Source organism: Apis laboriosa, unplaced genomic scaffold, assembly GCF_014066325.1.
Source record: "Apis laboriosa isolate Shangri-la unplaced genomic scaffold, ASM1406632v1 scaffold22_cov146, whole genome shotgun sequence".
Taxonomy (NCBI): Eukaryota; Metazoa; Arthropoda; class Insecta; order Hymenoptera; family Apidae; genus Apis; species Apis laboriosa.
Window position 1 is genome coordinate 12,984 of NW_025222414.1, and position 20,066 is coordinate 33,049.

The following is a 20,066-nucleotide window of genomic DNA, read 5'->3' on the forward strand; positions in this document are numbered from 1 at the left end:
AAAGAAAGTAAGTAGAAAAAGGATAGAGATACGGTAAAAATATTGAAATCAGCGCCATCTTCAGAGTGCTGAAAATAAAACTCATAATAAAAGGATAGAAAATAGTGAGAAAAGGATAGAAATAGAATTAGAAATGATCATTAGCGTCATCTCTTGGATGCTAAAAACATCTTGTTGAAGATAATGTAGAATACAAATTAAAAACTAGTGCCACCTTTTGAATATTTTTAGAAACATATATTTAAAAACATCAAGAGATGGTACTAGACTTTAATTCCTACTCTACCTTATCTTATCTCAAGAAGATATTTTCCGAAGCCAGAAGATGGTACTGCTAGTCAATTCTTAGTCTATCTCTATCCTTTTCCTGTTATTTTTTATCCTTTCTTTATGAATTTCATTTGCAGCACTCTGAAGATGACGCTGATTGCAATAGTTTTATTATCTCTGTCCTTTTCTCACTATTTGTCTTTCTTATTTCCTGGATATCTATTTTCTATATTACATATACTCAAAAAATGACTGATAAATTTTATTGTATTGTTATTCAATTTTTTAATTAACAATTTTAATCTATTTCATTTTATTTAATCTTTTTATTGTAAACATATATATTTTATATAGATTTTTGTATTTTTAAATATTATATATATATTTTTATATATATTTTTATACAATTTATTTTATATTCATGAATTTAAACAATAATTTACAATATAAAAATACTAGTTTAATTAAAGTTATTTAATTTTATACTTAATTTTTATAGAATTTTTATAAAATAATAAATATTAATTTTAATATTAATTTGTATTAATATTTAAATATTTATTATTTAAGATTATTAAAATTTTATATTAGTAATATTAAAATTTCGATTTATTTTATTCCAGATTTATTATATTCTGAATTTTTACGAGAATAAACTAATAATAGATTTATCAAATTTATATTAAAAAAGAAAATATAAATTATTAAAATTTTATTTCAAATATTTTATCAGAATAATATTGGAAATGGCATAAAAATTTTATACCTATTAATTTTATATTTATAATATGTTTTTAATAATAATTTAAAATTAATATTATACAAATAATCCCAAAAAAATTGAAAAATTCTAAACTTCTATTTTGTTTTGTAAATGAATATATTCATAATTGCTGTATATTTTTAAAAAATAAATTCATATCAAAAATTAACTTATCGTTCATAGATTACACGTTGGAATAATTTTTCATTTACCTGTATTAATAACGAAGTGTATCTATACTGGTAAATAAAACGCACTAAATTAACTATGTTCGTAGTTAAAATATAATTAAAACTTTTTTGAATAAATGTAATTAATATAAAATTCGTATGTAATTTTAAATTATACATGAAATTGTACGTGTATAACTTCAACACATCCGAATCGTATAAAAGTCAGAAAGAAACTGCTAACATGTAACCTTTTCTCACCTGGTAATTATTGTCTGATGGATAAGGTCGATCGACGCGTCTGTCAATTTCAATTGAATATTTTAAAATATAAAATATTTAAATATTATTATTCTTATTATTTTATTATTTATTTTATTAATTTTATAATTTTTTATGTTTTTTTTCTCTAATTTAAAAATGATAAGTTTCTATAATTTCTACGTTTGTAGCGGTCGATAATAATATTTTTTTATTATTCTATAATATTTTATATATAATGAAATTTAAAATTTTTATCACAGAGTAAAACTAACGCATTGATCTTACGTTTTAACTTATTCCAATATTATTCAATTTCTTTTTAAGAATATTTTTAAAATTTTACATATTTAAAAATAAATCACTTGGGATAATTAAAATATATTTTGCATAAATTTAAAAATATAAATTAATATATATATTTTTATATATACTTACTTATATCATTTGAAATGCTCGTGTAATTTTCAAATGTGTCATTGGAAATGAAATAAATTCGAAGTAATGGTACGTGATAAATTTGTATTTTCATGTGTACACGGACAGTGGACAATTTCCTGGTCTCAATGGTGCTTATAAGACTAGATTGCGTGCCGAAAGCACGATGTATGGCGCAACCATATTGCAAAAGTAATAATAAAACAAATGATTTAACGGCGTTATTTCATTTCATTTCTCTCATATATATCTTATATATATTTCTAAAATTATTCTTTCCAATTTCCAAACGACGAATATTACGTCTGGAATTCAAAGAAAATTCGTCAGAGACAAATTTATTATAAAACGATAGGATGATATCGACTAACGATTTCTCTTCCAACGTGTGTGTACATTTAAGAATCGTATTTATTCTCAGTCGCGTATATTCATGAGCAATATTATATGTTATAGAGGCATATATAGTCACGCCGCTACTTAGCAAGGAAAATGCAGCCTATCTGTACATTGTGTATATAACTCGTTACATCTTTCTTCTCATCTCTATACTCTCGTCGAATTTAATCTCTCTCGTTTTACACTTATTGTTAGGATCTACTTACAAGCATACAAATAATTCGCTTTCGAACACTCGCATCACTTTCGCATCACAATAATTACATCGATCATTCAACATTGATTACAAATGGTATCTACAATGCGGATGATATAAAAGTATGTCGTATTCTGCGCGTAATTGTTATATATATTATTATTTTTAACAGATCGCTCAAAATTATCGAATTTCGATCCAACGAAATTCTATTATTGTTGCACTTGCTAGGTTCGATATATACGAATATTCCAACGGAATCAAGAAAAATTTGAGGTTAAAAATTTTAATTAAAATATAGTAATAATACGAAGGGAAAAAGATTATCACGAATCATATCATAAATCGAATGAAATTGTAACAAAAAATTTATAAACACGACTTCCTTCCATTCGAATAGAATATTCGAATATCTGTGAATGTAAATTATTATTCCAAATATTCTCGATTTTATTTTATCGTATCACTCCCGTAAAAATGAAAATAGATATAATTTATTCTTTCAAAGGATATTAAATAAACGATCAAAATTTTTCCAAAAATCCTTATAGATATGTCTTACGTCACCGAATAATAAAATGATTTTAAATTCGTTTTCTCTCTTCTTCCTCCTCCTCCTTTTTCTTACGATCGCTGCAAAATGGATATGCGAACGATCCTAAAGCGGAATATTACACTGTCCGTGACATTACCTATGATCCTTTTTATCCTGCCTTACAGTCATGTGGTATTAACTCTTTATTTATGCTCTAAAAATCACGCATAATCAGCTTTGTTTCAAATATTCAAATAAGGTACATTATATTTACGAGCTGGTGTTATCATCGAACAATCGATGATCCGATTCATACATATTATAGTCGAGAAGGCAGTGAAAATTCGATTGAAAGAACTTTTCCTTTTTTTTTTTTTTTTTGCATGATGTTATATCAAGTGAACGTTATTGCATATTATATTAAGAGAAATCTGATGAATCGATGAAAGTGAAATATTGCTAATTTTTTCAAACGTTCGTCGATATTTACGAGCAAATTAAAAATGAAGAAATTACTCGAATAATTATCCGCAATAAAATAAAGTAATCGTCGTATCGATATACGTGTTCAATTTCAACATATCGTACATCTATTAATTTTTATATTAAAATTTTCAATTCTAAAATCTATATAAGCTTTCACACGTTTTCTTCGTATATTTTTTTTTTTTTTTTTTTTTTTTAATAAAATCTATATTTAATTAAGCCTATAAGTTTCAATTTACATTCGACTCGTATTATATATTTATAAACTATATAGTAAAAGTCAATGACTTTTCTTTGTTCAATCTGAGATTTCTAAATCTTCCCAGACAGAAACTTTGTTACAAAAATTTATTAACGCACTTGCATATACACTTTGAAATCGTTCATATTTAATTTCGAACGATAGAATCAGTAGAAAACGAAACGAAGAATTTTATTTAATTTCACAATCGATCAACGAGTATCAAAGAAATGATACTGGTTTAGAGGATTATTTGGAAATCTTTTTGATCAAGTAAAAATAAAAATTTGAATTTTAAAAATATCTGCTTCGTGAGATCTTTAAAATTTTTTTTAAAAATTTTCTGGATAGAACGAAAAGTGTGGTGGTGCTTAGGCTTTTCTTGAAAAAATTTTACAAAATATTTCACATCTCATAGTGAAAATATCAATAGTGAAAATACATTGCGTCGAAACGAGCTGATTTACATAAACTCTATTCTAATTCTATAATTTCTGATTTCAACTATGATCCTCCAAATCAGCACATCCCCTCAATAAATTTTCACATATATACTTCGAAAACTCGTAAAACTCGTTATACAATTTTTGTTGCACACGTTATGTCACAAAAAAAGAAAGGATTCTATTCTTCACTGATCCATGATCTTTATCGGGTTATATTCAGCCGCCATTTTTATATTATCATTATTTATTAATGCAGTTCAAGAGCGTCGAAACGATACTCTCAGTCTTTGAATACCACTATAATCTAAAGTACTATGTATAGTCATATTATATACACATATCCTATACATATACATTATATGTATTTTATGTATAATCATATATAATATACATATATATGTCGATCGTATATATGTATATGAACACGAATGCATATCGATACTCGTTCGATACACGTTTCCATTGGTACGAATACGAATCACTGGAGGCTTCCATCGAGGCTCTTGCTGCTATTTATCAAGCGCTTGCTATTATTTATAATACTCGATTCTAACTAGATCTCTATATGTATATACCTTAACGATCTTTTCATCTAGAGTCGAAAATGAGAGAAAAAAAAAAACTAGGATTAGTAACTATTTTATAAAAAAAAAAGCAAAAAAGTGAGTTATAGTTATATTGTCTAGTTAAAAATATATATATGTATATATATATATATACCTGAACGAATGATTTGATTTTTTTATTTCGAGAAAGCCTGTTTGGCTTCGATGATATTTAAACGTTATTAAAATTCTGATAAAAAGTTTGTAAATAATTTACAAATTTTAGACATAATCCCTGTCTTTGTATCCTCTTTATTATTATCTTCATTTTTTCGTGATACCTTTCTGCACCATTTAAAATATAAAAAAATAAGGAATTTGATAAATAAATAAAGAAATAAATTAATTAATTAATTAATCATACCCAATCATCAATTATTAAATAATGCCTATAATATAAATAACACCGAAATATGACTAAAAAAGTATCTATTATACTTTTAAATTAAAAAATAAAGGTGAACGTATAAAACACTCTTAAACTACATACCTACATACGCAAAGCATGATCGAGCAAAAGCAACGAATAAAAATCAATATTGACTAGCTCGAAATATCATTCACCATTTGAGCATGATCCAGACTCTCGTTGCACACCTATTAAATTCAATTCCAGAAAAGGATCTTCTATTATTTATTGCTCGCCACGTAACGTCCGCCATGATGAAAAACGACTATTTTCATCTTTAACTCTAGGAAATTACAGTTTCTTTTTCTTTTTTTTTTTTTTTTCTTTTTATCTTTTTTTCCTTTATACTTACGATTTAGCTAGTATCGTTACACAATGACAATGGTGATAATAATAATAATAATAATAATAATAATAATAATAATAATAATAATAATACAAATAATAATAATGATAATGATAATGATAATGATAATAGTAATAGTAATTAATGTCTTTCTTTTTATAATACAATTGTGATGAGTCGTGTAGCGTGGATGATGATTCGATGATAAATTTTTATCCTCGAAATATAGAGTCCCTGAGCGACGATGGGTTTTTAAGTGGATTTACAAATTTTCGATGGCTCGCGATCGAAAGGAGGATCCGATGATGATTGGCCGGCACGCGGGCCGATCCTCAAGCCGGATGCAACGTTCTTAACTGAGGGTGATGATGGCGGAGGTAAATGGAGAATGTGGCCAAGACGAAAATCAAGCTGAAAGAGTTCTTGCTCGACGCAGCGCCTGAATCCTCGTAATCGTCCTCCTCGTTTCCGCTCGTTTCTTTCCGGCCACGTAACTTCAGATCTGCAAAAAGGGATTGGCGTTATATATTCGTGCCGTTTTATTTATGGAAAACAGAATTTCAAATGGAGAAAAAGATTTGACGAATTATTAAGGGTTAAGATAGATATTTCGAGTATTCGTTCTTGACTCGATGATCGATCTTTTCCAGTTCGTCGTTCGTCAATTTTTCAGGATTGAGAACAGTATCTTTGGAATGTCAAGTTTTCGAGATTCATTTTTGATACGATGAATGATTTTTTTTTTTTAAGATCGGTTTTTTTTAGCCCTTTTTATTAAAAATTTTTTATTAAATGGACTCTTTTTTATTAAAAATTTATGCAGAATCACTGAGAATTAATATTTTTTGTTAATATTTATTGTTAAGATCGAGCAATTTTATCTTTTTGATATTGTATCTTATAATTATTTACCTCTTTCTTTCAACATATCTTGATTCCCTTCGAAAATATCGTTTCCCGAATTATGCCTCAGTTTACCTGCAACAAAATTAAATTCACTCTCTTCACTATCTCTTTAAATCTATATTTTATTCGTTTCTTTTTTTAGATAAAGGGGGGAATTTTATTTTTCTAGATAAAAGGAGAGAGTCGTGGACTTTTATCCCGTTCTTTTTTTTTTTTTTTCTTTTTTTTCTTTGCGAGCGAAGAATGCGGGACGAGGGTTGACGTTAAATACGAATGAAAATGGAAAAATGCGGTTGTGCTTTTCATCGCAAATAGAAAAACCGATCGGACGTTTTGTCGAAGTTGAATCTAAGTACGTTTGACTTCGTGAAAAATGCGCCTTAGGATCGTTGTTGTATTTCCTCGAGTAATGAGGAAGGAGGGAGCAACTTAAGAACATGGGAGCCCTGTTGAAAAATGTATAACGTATAACGTAGTAAATTGTCGCCACGATCGAGGAATAATTGACACGTTTCCCCCGATAGATATTGATAAAAAGATTCGAGAAAATTCAATTCTACGCGAGAGCATGGAAATAAAATACCTGCTCGCAAGATTTAAACGAAAATTCGAAAGAAAATCAATTTAAATAAAATTAATATCGAAACGAGGAACCTGAACAAAAATTTGAACAAAAATTCGAATAAAATAAGATTTTTATTTGGAGAGCGATCTATTTCTTCGCAAGATGCAATGGAATCATATATAATCACGGTTCAAGCAATTCCAGGAGATAAAAAGATTCGAGAAAATCCAAAGGAAATCAATTTAAAATTAATATCAAAACGAGGAATCTGAACAAAAATTTGAACAAAAGTTCGAATAAAATAAGATATTTACCTAAGAAACGATCTATTTCTTCGCAAGATGGATATAATTACGATTCAAGCAACTCCAGAAGATAAAAAGATTCGAGAAAAAGGAAATAAATTTAAATTAATATTAAAACGAGGAATTTGAACAAAAATTTGAACAAAGGTTCAAATAAAATAAAATGTTTATTTGGAGAGCGATCTATTTCTTCGCAAAATGCAATGGAATCATATATAATCACGGTTCAAGCAATTCCAGGAGATAAAAAGATCCGAGAAAATCCAAGGGAGATTAATTTAAATTAATATTAAAACGAGGAACTTGAACAAAAATTTGAACAAAAGTTCGAATAAAATAAGATATTTACCTAAGAAACGATCTATTTCTTCGCAAGATGGATATAATTACGATTCAAGCAACTCCAGAAGATAAAAAGATTCGAGAAAAAGGAAATCAATTTAAATTAATATTAAAACTTGAACAAAAATTCGAATAAAATAAAATGTTTACTTAGATCTTACTTGGATTTCTTCGCAAGATGCAATGGAATCGTATATAATTACGGTTCAAGCAATTCCAGAAGATAATTAAAAGTTTGGTTTAGCCATTGAATATTTAACCCACGTGGCCCGCAATCTCGTGATTTTGTTCGTTAGTAATACCGTGATATTTGCTCTAAATCCCGTGGCGGAGGGTACTCGTGCAGAGAAGAGCGGGCAGAGTTCAATAAAGTTGACCTATGGCCCGAAACGGCTCTATAAATCTTCCATCGAACGCAACGTCGCCTCTCAATCTGTTAGCATCAAAATATTTTGCATATATCGATTTCGGACCTTTCGACTGAATACACGCAAAATGCGGCTGGACACTGAGCCAATAATAAATCCAGGATTTTTCATTACGGTAGGAGAGGGGGAGAGGAGGGGTGTGAAAGGGAGGGAGGGATAAAATGTCCCCCTTATTAAGAAATAACGTAATTAAACATATGAATCGAAATCGATCGTTGAAATTAATAAAGATATCGATATTGAAATCCATATGCATGACATATCCTCTGCGATACCAGTCGTTTTTCTTTTTTTTTTTTTCTTTTTTTTTTTTTTTTCCACCAGATTAATCATTCGAATATTCATTTAATTCGTGCGCGATTTTAATAAACGTTAGTGGGCAAGCTTAGAACACGATTAAATTTGAAAAGAAATAAAGTGTAAAGTATATTTGTTTTCATTTAAAAATAATTTTTAATCTTTCCTTTTCGGGATTAAATTCGAACGGGGAAGAGAAGAAATTTTGAAATGAAATTTTTCACATATGGTGGAAATGGAATAGAAGAAAACTTTCAGTTAATTAAAAATGACGCGAAAATATATTTGCAAAATACTTTGTAAAAATGTAAAAATATATATACATATTATAATTAAATATATTATAAACACGTATACGAGTTTTCAACAACAAAGTATTTCGCGGTATACTCATATTGCCACGTACGAGAAAGTATTTTCGAGGATTCCGTTAAGCGTGTCGTATACTCGTACGACGAGAAAATTAATAAATTCTTAATTATATTAAAACTTATCACCACTTATTACTATGCATATCGTACATAAACTCGATTAGATAAATTAGGCGATAATTTCATAATAAATGCGCTTTATTAGTTAAATTATCCGTTAATAAATTCATACATCGATCTAGAGATAACGGATCACAAGTCGAATATTAATTAGGAAGAACAATTATCTACCTACCTTTCGCTTCCTCCTTGATTATAATATATCAAACGTGGTTAAGGATACTTGAGCATAAACCGAATTACAAATGATCTAGTGCGGTATATAAGATTATGAAAATGAAGAAATCCTTCTATTGTTCATTTTTCAAAGAGGATCCTTGAGAAAATGTAAATGTGGTATAAATGAAAAGAAGCTTCGTAGGGAACTGGTTCAAAAGGAAAGAAGATAATAGACATAAAGGTATATCGGATGATATAGTGGGGAATGGTAGCTGGTAAAAACAAATCTGAAAGGAAGAAAGAAGAAAAAAAAAAGGATGACGAAATCTGATATAACTGCATAAAGCATATAATAATTGAAGATACTTTGATTAAACATTTATATGTAATATGTAACATAAGTAAATTTGTAAGTCAATATTTGGAAAAAATTATATTTGTAATTAAAATATATTTTTATGAAAAATACGTCTTTGCTTTAAGTTTTTTTTTAGAAATCGTCTTTTCCTTTCATATTGAATTTTTTATATTTTAATGGAGGATAGCTTAGAAATAGCTTACATGTAACGAAATGAAAGTTAAAAAAAATTCCTTAATTTAGAATATTTTACCTAAAATTTTTCTTAAGAATGTCCTCTTTTAAATATTCGAATATATAACGAAATAATACAGTCTTGAAATAAAAAAAATATCCCTTGGTAGCTAAAAAAAAGGTGGCAGGATTGGAAAAATCGCGAATAATTTCAAAGATCGACGAAAAAACGAAGAACTATTTATGAAAAAACGTTTAAACATTTATTTCGCGTTCTCTTTCACGTTTCGTATTATTTCGAAATTTATATTTTAACATTTTCTTGATCCTAAAAATATTTTGCGTGCAATATTAAAGGATATAATAAATAAATAAATAAAGAAAAACAAGATATTTCACAGCACTACGATCGAAAAATTAACGAAGCTAAATAATAAATGGTGCGATAATAATTTATAATTCTTTTTTGACAGTGTATCGAACTTGATTCCGGAAGAATTTTCCGAAATATTTGTATTTGCGCGTGTGTTCATTCAGAAACAAACAAACGTGGAAGTTGTGCAAAAGCCTGGCGTTTTCCCTTCCTGCAGGGAAAAAGGGGTTTGATGAACAAGGTGTAAGTTCAAAATGGCATTCAACCGTGGGCTTTTTACGGAGGCGTTCTTCTAAACGTCTAGGCTCCTCTCTGAAACGGGGGCCTCTATCGACTTTTGTGCGTCTTTTTCGCAACCGGCTGCCTGTCGAAAGCAAATGAGATGGTGGGCTTGTAAATCTGACACGGCGGTTCCTATTCATTCACGATTTCACACAGAAATGGTTCCTCGTCTCGGGCTTGAAAAACGAGCGTCGCGATCGTGTTCAACGATGGACTGTCCTTGGAAAGGCATTAAAACAGTTTGGGAGAGGGGGACAGGTGTGTGTATGTGTGTGTGTGTGTGTGTATATATATATATAGGAATACCCTATGAATTTCAAACGTACCGGTTTTGTCAACGCTCCTGCGTATTTTTCGCATTACACTCGACACAGACAACTGGATAATGGAAATTTTTATATTTGAAGTAATAAAAAGGAAAAAGAAAAAGAAAAGTTTAATATTGAAATTCTCCATTTTCCTTTTCTTATACTCCAAACAATTTTTTCATAGTCAATTCCAAGATATTTTTCTTCAACTAAATTTGATTTATTTTCCTTGGAAATGGCTTTATTATACGAAAAATATTATAATATCCTTTTTCGAATCACTCCAAGAGATAATTTTTTTTTAATCAATTTTTAGATATTTTTTCCTTACTTCTATTAAAAAAAAAAAAAAAAAAAAAGAANAAAAAAAAAAAAAAAAAAAAGAATCATAGAAATTTGTAAAAAATTTACTCTTCCATTTTCTTCGAGATAAAATATTCGTAGAAATATTACGTTACTCTTAAATCAAAGGGAAGGGAAATTCATCCCTATCTGCCCCTCTCTCTCTCCTCTCCTCTCCTCTCGTTCAAATGTTACAAGGGTATTTATTTGAAACGAGATACGTCTATCTGTAAATTTGCGCTTTTGTAGCTTTAAAACAAACAATAGGGTGGAGAAACCGCGGAGAGGAAAAACGACGAGAGGTGCAGTGATAGAGTGACCGAACGATATTGTGGGATTTTGTCCTTCGATAGCCTTAAGCGGCCAATTCAATTTACACAGAGGAGATACGTACGTAAACCGGTGGACGTACGTTTTGTATGGCCTCGAAGGATACCGACAACGAAGTATGCCAGCGGTTAACAAAATCGATATTGAAGGTGATGCTGGTAGCTGGTGGCGTGCATGCCCAATGGATATAAAAAGTGTCGATTTGTTTGCCAGAAATCGACAAAGCTTAGTAACGCGATTGCTAACTGGCTAAAAAAAAAAAAAAAAAAGTTGCGCGCTCGTATATCCACCCCCACCTCCCCCCCTCTTTCGTCTAGTATCCGCGTAGAGATAGAGGGATATCGTATCGCGAAAATATCTTTTTTTTTTTTCTTTTTGACATTTAAAAACAATTCGAAACGATGATACGATTCTTCGCTCTGCTGCGAAATGATCTGCCCCTTTAATTATTATTTCTGTAAAATCAAAGAAGACGCGTGTATTACGATCTCGTTCTAGGAATTTTTTTTTTCCAACCAGATGATAGAGAAAATTTGTTTAAATTTAAAACTCCGCTCTATTCGATGTATCCGTCGGACGAATGTAATTACATTTGAAGAAGCTTCGCGCTCGGGATCGCCAAGATGGTTAAAAAATAAAAAGAAAAAGAAAAAAAGATTCGTTCGTTAACGTTTCATCGGGGGAAAAAAGAAAGATAATATGACGGGATACTACTTTGGCGAGGCGGTGAGCGTATCAAAGAAGAATTCCATTATGATAAAACGAAAACTGTAGAAACGCGAGGAAACAATGGAAAACATTCGTTAAAATTCTCGCTCGCTATAAAAATTCATAGGGGAAGTTGGCGACATCCGGACGAGGAGGTGCCCGTTGATAAAAATGCATTTATACAAAAAGTTATATTGGCATTCCATCGAATGGAGCTGTCAGTGTGCATTTAACATTGCGCGAGTAAAATACCAACATCGATTCCCTTTGATATCTTCGTTCTTCCGTAAACATTCGATCAACGTCAAATATAGTAAAGGGGAAAAAGGAGAGAGAGAGAGAGAGAGAGAGAGAAAGGAAAAAAGAAAAAAACGAAAAAAAAAGACAAAAGAGAAAAGAGAGAACTTAATCGAGTTAAAGCTCATCATTTTGTAAAAAAAAAAAAAAACAGAAAGAAAGAGAACGTTACAAGTGAAGCGAAGCGCCAATAATGACCAAGTTCGATCAATTTCCGGTTGCTTATCAACTTACGAACAAAACTAACTCCTCGCCGTTTCGACTTCGAATCGCGCGTTAACCCTTCCCCCCTCGATGCATCGTGGGAAGAGGCGATTTTATTCTCGAAAATGACGCGAAAGCGATTATCCAAGACAGAGCTTTCCAAATAAGCTTCGACGAGGGGAGGGGAGGGGGTTTGGAGGGAGAGTTGTCGTGGATGCGCGATACGCGAAAAGGGAAGGCTCGTCTTTTGTAGAAATTATCCGAGGATGTACACAGTTGGAGTGGATTGGCATGCACAAATGCCTCGACACTCGATCTAATTAATCAGCGACCCGTTATTTCATGCGGCAAGTGGCTCACGCCGCATCGTTCGGCAAGTAGCACTCGGCTCACAAAGGGGGCGGGCGGACGTGTCGTCCTATTCCTCGCGCCTCGTCAAATGAAAAGATAGAAACACAGCGCGCGGCCAAGTGATCTGAAACGATGGAATATAGCGAGAACAACAGGTTTTGGGGTTAATTCGTTTTCCTTTTCCCCATCGTGGTGGAAATTTTTTATTTAATTTCGAAGGGGTGTCGAAGGAGGGGAGAGGGTAGCTCGTCGATCAAGGGATCTTTTTCGAAGTTGTAAAAATTTTTTGCCTCGCAAAAGATTGTGAAAATTGATCGAGGTTTTAATCGTTGGGACGATGGTAGTAAGAGATTCCGGTTTCGGTTTCAAATCGATTTCGTAATTGTATTTGAAACCACTAATGCATTAACATCGCTACAAATTGATTCAATTCCCTAACCTGCTATTTGGATTACTGATAATTTGTTCTCGATTTAAAGGCTTGTTTGTATGTATGTGTACATACATACATGCGCATTAATAGCGTTTGGTTTAATGCTAGGCAATAGATTGGATAATTAATAAATAAAGAATTTATAGGGGCGGTGTTCATTGACATATCGAGCAAAATTTCATTTTCTGCTTAATCGAACCGGATTATATACCTTTTATCGAATAAATTTTATATCCGAAAATATTTTTCTTCGGATATTTATTTCGCAAAAAAAAAAAAAAAAAAAGAAAAAAATTAAACGTCTCTCTTATTCCCATTACATAGGAAAAGTAATTTTCGTGATAAATAAATTCGAACTTACCTTTGTATCTTGTCGTACTTCCCGTAGAATTCGAGGACGCGATTGCTGAAATACACAAATCGTGTGATAATTTATTTCATTGAACGTAAAATTATATAAATAAAACAATTTTGAAGTTAGAAGTTATTAAACGCTTTTACGAAAGCTTAGGAAGCTTCATCCGTGTTCTAACTTTCCAAAGATTTTAACTCCTTGTTACTCCTAGTATTATGACTGGAAGTTTACACGCGCAAACACTTCACTTTAATGCAACATAGTTCTCGGAACTGTTAAACGATAAAATAAGTCATAATAGAATTATTTTACGATTAGTTTTATTTATGTACAATGCTCTATAATTTCCTTTCGCGAATCTTGCGATTCTGATAATTCTGATTGAAAAGTAATTACTACTAGAAGAAAATTTCTGTACTGTTTTATATTGAAATTTTAATACGAACGAATTATTTAAATTATTTACTTACGATAAACTTTGATGGTGCCATCGGTGTCCCCCAATGCGTTTCTAGACACGCATTTGTACGATCCAAAATCTGACGGACCGACCGAATTTATCGTCAACTTCATGTGAACTTTGTACGCGTTGTCCACCAATGTGGGTTCGTATTTCCCCCCTGGAAATGCAAAAGTTGTTTAATCCAAGATTAAACAAAAAATTAATATTAAACAAACATTATTGAATTCTTAATCAAGCGAAGAAATCCCGGCTAATTCCCCGAAAAATGAAATTTTCTTTAATAATACATGTATCTTGTACAGCGATGCCAGATTTTTTAATAATTAAAATTTAGTGTATATCATCCATTTAAAGCGAAGCTGTATCGCCGTTTCACCGTCTAACGAATATTCCATCCTCGTTTGCGCAAGTTGTTTGGATGCAATTAAAATCGCCTTTAAAAAAAAAAAAAAAAAAAAATAGAAAAAAAGAAAAAAAAATATTATCCGTTCAAACGTTCTAAAGGAATATATTTATGAAAATAAAACATTTACGCGGATAACTCTGGGGAGTTCAATTCTTCGATTGCTGAATATTATATTGAAGATAAATTTATTCGACTCGCTAGCTATTTTCTATTGTTTATCACATCGAATATTCAAATATCAAATATATAAATAAATATCAAATTACAATACATAATAAATATCAAATTACAAATATTATCGAACGAGTTTAAACTTTAAACTTATTTTAATTTTTATTTCGAGATTCGGAATTAATCACGTTGATAATATTTTCGTAAAAAATGCTATTCTGGCCGATTTTATTTATCATTTATCATATTTTCCATTAAGAAAAAAGATAAAAAAGATAAAAAAGATAGAATAGATAATAATAACCCAAAAGAGAATGATGACCGATTTTTATCCGCTATATTACGTAACAATTTGCAACTGCAGATTTTTACACAAACGCTTCCCTTCCGTACTGCATACGTGTGTTGAATATTACTAAACAAATTTAATCATATTCTGAATAAACTCTTCCGGTTACGATATAATATTGAAAGTTGGAAAAATTCTGAATAGTTTGTCCGTGTAAAAAAAGCACGAAGAGTCCACCGATGCAATATCGAAGCAATATATTACACGATATCTCGTAAAAGGATTTCTTTTTTCCAATTTTTCCCCCTTTTCTTTCTTTATCAAAAATTCGCTAAAAACCTTATTATACAGATAATAATTTTAATAACATTTAATAAACGTAACATTTTATAAATATTTTATAAATATTCCACAATTCGACAGATGGACAACACGTTTAAATTACATCGTCTAAATTTTTTTTTTTTTTTTTCAATAAATAAATATCCCAGTCACGACGATTATCCTATCCACGAGATGATAAATATAAACTCTTTTCGTCCCGTTTCGAAACGATCGAAGAAATTCGAGCGTCTTTTCAAAAGCGAAAAACGCGTCACAATAGTTCAATCAGTTTGAAAGATGGCCCCGCTTGTTCACCGTACCCCCCTTATTTCGGTATTCGTCATGCATCTGCGCTAAGTTAACGTGATTTCTGTTTAGATCGACACCATTCAGAGACATTTCCGTTTCTACGACTCGTAAGATTCTATCGAACAAAATATATATATATATATGTGTATGTGTGTGTGTGTGTGTGTGTGTGTGTGTGTGCTTGCATTCTATGAAGGGTACGTGGATGCAAAGCGAAATAATGAAATGGAAGGAGTTGTGTGAAACGACGGAGGATGTCCATGAATCGGTTTTCGACACGATTCAGAAAACATTTCGCAACGGTTGAGAAAAATATGCGTTGAATAAATTTCGCGCGTTTGCACTGGACACCGGAATACTGGAATAGAGACGATGATGATAATGGATGCGTTTTTTTTACTTTGGTTATTTTTGCTCGAGGAGCAATTTGTTGCTAATTGTTATTTTGATTGAAATAGAAGATAATCTAATTCCGAAATTAAATCTCTCCATCGAATGTTTTGTAACGTGGTTTAGTTTATTTATGGAGAAAGAGATGTAATTCAATAATCCCGATCGATCCTTGAGCTTTTTACAATTCAATCACGATGATAATTGTATTTTGAACGATAGAAAATATTAATAAATCTCGAATTAAACCCCTAGTCTCATCTAGGTGAATTCTTCGTCGTATCTCGTAATATAATTTAAATTAACGTTAATTTAAACTTAACTTCAACTTATAGAATGATAACGTTTTCGAAAAATTCGTGAAGGATCCGAGATTTTATCGGGGGTTGATCTCGAGGGTTGATTAAATTTTTAGCCTTTTTTCGATTAAGAAAGAAAGAAATGACGAAAATACGACGCATACGATCGAAAGATCGATAGTGGGGAATTTTGCTGTAACCCGATTGCGGGATCAAAATTCGCATTGTACGTGCTATTATTGGTTTCGATACAGATGCAAATATGAACGAGGCTGGCGACGTAATAACGACAGGAGAAAAGGGCAAACCCTTCGTCGTTTCGGTCTTCATATACATACACACGCATCCTCGACTCTCCTCCTCATAAATGCCGGATAAAATCGCGTTATAGCTCTAACGTCCTGCTTCGATTCCCATGTATTATTCAAAAGCTAATTCTGTTCGAATAACCGAGCGAAAGGTAAATCTGACGAAACATTTGGCCCAGGCGCGTGATGTATCAATCAGATAAACGCACTAGGCAGTCGATTCGCTTCTTTGATCGGCCGTCCATCGTTCGATAAAAGGGAGATCCATTATATATATATATATCAAATCGCGAAGGAAATAATTGGAAATTCGATGCGCCAAATTTTAAAGTATTCCTCCGAATATTTCCTTCCTTTGACGAATTCACTCATCAACTCGTGCGGCAACAGATAGCAAATCTCGAGACACGTAAAATAGAAATAAATAGAATTATTCGTCTACTGCAAAATCAAAAAAATCTCGTGATCTTCACGAGATACTTAAGGCCAGAAAAAAAAAGAATTTTATTACAACAAAGCGGTTTTCAAGGGTGGAGGGAAAGGACGAGTGGTCGCAAGGGTGTTGTCAACTCGCCGCCAAAGTGGTAATTGAAAGGAAATAAATTCGAGAGTGGGAGGAGGGGGGAGGGGGTCGGAGGTACACTGCGAGCCGGGCACACGTCGAAATGGATTTGACGCGAGCCACTAAACGGGCAGAGATCGCGATACGGTGAAAATACGGCGAGGATCTGAAAGGAAGGGTGGATCGATGGAAAGAGTACTAAAGCTGGCTTTTATAGGGGGCGAGCATAAAGCGCGGGGTTGAACGTTTATACATACCGCCTTGTACCCGTGTTTATGCGTTTGGCATGGAGCTTTCGTTATTCAAAGAGCTCGTTACTCTTCCTCCTTGGGGATAGGGGCATGTGCAACAAGAGAACGCATCGTGCCCGTGTAATTATACCTTTGGAAAGGTTAGGATCGATCCAGGAAGAGGAACGGTTCAATGGTCGATACAGAGGCCGGGGCTCACGGTGACGACCGGCTAGTTTTCGCGTAGATCGCGTGGATTCGCTCTACTCGTTCGCTCGAAATGAGGGTGGAATTTTACTTGGAAAAGAAACGAAAGGATTCCGTTAAGAATTTCTTCTTTTTTTTCTTTCTATAATTATGGAAAGAGATCGTAGATTATTTAGGTTACTCGAAAAGTGGAAAGATAGGTAGGATAGAGAAGAAGAATAGGGAAGAGAAGAAGGATGGAATTCATCTCCCCGTGGAGATTCACTCAACTTGTGGCTACTGACTTGAGATAGAATTTAAAGTAATTCGAGAAATGAAAAGGTACTAAATAAGAAAAATTTTAACCAAAGATAGAAATTTCTCTTCTACTAAAAATATTTTTTTGATATAATTAATATAATGAAAAGTGATTTTGGGTTATTTTGAAAAATAAGAAAAAATGCTAAAAATACGAAATTTTAATTAAAGAGGATAGAATTCGTCTCTTCGATCTATTAAATATATTTTTTTACATACGCATACTTTATGAAGAGTTGTTGTATTTGGATATTTTATAAAAGGGATCATGGTCTCGAAGAAGGTTGAGAAGCACTGGTATGAGTAATTACTATGTACGCAAGGAAAGAAAACAGTGGAATCATTGTTTTAACCTACCTTGCGGAACTATTTCGTCCTTATCCCTTGTCCAATAATTGATGGATTTGGGATAAGCCTCTGAGAGGCACTCGAGAGTCAACTGTTGTCCCTCCTGGGCGCCCACCAATTGATTCTGCACCCAAATCATGGGCGGAACTGAAAAGAAGAAAAACAAATTTTCCGTGCCGAGTGAATAAATATTTTCCTTTCCTTGCCTCTTACTTTAACTTTTGCATTTTATTATTACCGAATAATAATAAGAATTGAAGATAAAAATATTCTAAAAGTAATTAGTTAAAAATCTCGTTGCAAAGCGACGATTAAATTTTCCTCGTCACATTTTGCCACTTACATTGGACGGTGAGCATGATTCTTTTGCTGACCGATGGTGGCACTCCGTTGGTCGCGATGCAAAGGTAGAAACCCATGTGCGATCGATCGACCTTCGATATATTGAAATTTGGCCCCTCCACAGAGATAACTGAAAGAATGAATTTCATGTATATGATATAATTATAATATAATTCAACGATTCAAATTAAAAAAAGAAGAAAAATAGCTTTATTAGAAGCGATTTTCTTCAAATTAAAAAATAAATAATATAATTATCTCTCGTTGGATATTAATATTACCATACAGTATTTTAAACAGATTTATACATTTAAAAATTGCTCGTTGAATGTACGTTTCCCCCCTCCTCCTTCGCCCGCTCTCCTTCTGTTTTCATTTTTCCCGGAAGTTTCGATGAAGTTACACTTTCAGACAGTTTGGTATACGAGAGTGAAGTTTTTGAAATGGGCCCGAACAACTTTTTCACCAGTCGGTATATTTGCCGCCACCGGTATATCCGCAATACGATGAAAACTGCGTCGAAATTTCCCCCCTCCCCCCTCCCCCTCCCCTACCCCTCTATAATTTGTTTTGGAAAGTAATCAAAAGCATAGCTGAGTTCACAAATTTTTCTCTCCAGTTTTTTTTTTTTTTCTACGTAATTTTTAAAATTCGCAATTTTTATTTTATTCTTCAGAATGCATTAAATTGTATCCCGAAAACGCTACGAAATGATTTTACACGCATAACAATTTTCTATTTCAATTTGCGTGTTTTACCAAATCTATATAAAAATATAAACCGCCGAATTTTTTTTTTTTTTTTTTTTTTTTTTTCTAGAAATTGTTTCTGAAAACAAACTCGCAAATATTTCATTATTTCAATATTGTTGAAATTGAAAAAGAAAATTATTATTATTATTATTATTATTTTTCCAAGCCTTTACCGTAAAATAAAATCCCATATAAAAAAATCCTTTTGCAACGATCCTTTTTATCTTATTGTCGCGGCTCAATAAAGAATCGCGTCGAGACATCGGCCATGCTGTTCTTTAGCGTCGAAGTTAGTTTGAACAGCTGTTACTGGAAAATGAAATTTTTCGTCTATACGGTCAAAGAGGTGAACGGAAATTTACAGGAAACAGACACAAACCGAGTAACAGTAGTTTTGATGTTGTCTTCTCTCTACCTGCAGGATGGCAAATTTAGTTTACTTATCCGAAAGTCGAGGCAGTCTACGACCGTCCGTTAACCACAATTAAATCCGGTGGAATATTTGCGCCCTGTTAACAAACTGAACGATGTCAAATACGAAAGAACCGAGCGAAATCTAACGAGTGAACCAGTTGCTCCCGCCCTCCCTCCCCATTCCGCCGCCCCTTCATTACTTTTCTTACAGAACAAAACGCAATTAACGAGCCACGCAGTTTACGCTTTTGAAATAGTTTCGCCGTTGAACACGAGGCGTGTTTCTTTCGAATTTTTTTTTTTTTTTTTTTGAATTTGGCAATATGTGAACGGAACGGAGAAGAATTCGAGCTTCGGATGAGATTCGATTAAAAATTACGAA

At 32.0% G+C, this 20,066-nt stretch overlaps 1 protein-coding gene across 4 annotated transcripts in view; it reads right to left on the reverse strand.

Annotated features, from left to right (window-relative positions):
• Nucleotides 1-3,691: 3,691 nt before the first annotated feature.
• LOC122713137 (lachesin) overlaps nucleotides 3,692-20,066 on the reverse strand; it is a 218,036-nt gene continuing 201,661 nt past the window's right edge. For 3 of the 4 annotated variants that reach the window (XM_043933348.1, XM_043933346.1, XM_043933347.1), the window contains exons 5-10: nucleotides 18,520-18,648; nucleotides 18,186-18,323; nucleotides 14,044-14,193; nucleotides 13,580-13,624; nucleotides 6,478-6,543; nucleotides 3,692-6,067 (exon numbers count right to left, since the gene is read on the reverse strand). In XM_043933348.1, the coding sequence (XP_043789283.1) occupies nucleotides 5,898-6,067; nucleotides 6,478-6,543; nucleotides 13,580-13,624; nucleotides 14,044-14,193; nucleotides 18,186-18,323; nucleotides 18,520-18,648 (698 nt within the window). In that variant the 3' untranslated portion in view covers nucleotides 3,692-5,897. The remainder of the gene's footprint in view (nucleotides 6,068-6,477; nucleotides 6,544-13,579; nucleotides 13,625-14,043; nucleotides 14,194-18,185; nucleotides 18,324-18,519; nucleotides 18,649-20,066) is intronic. The other variant, XR_006346453.1, reaches the window with a different exon arrangement.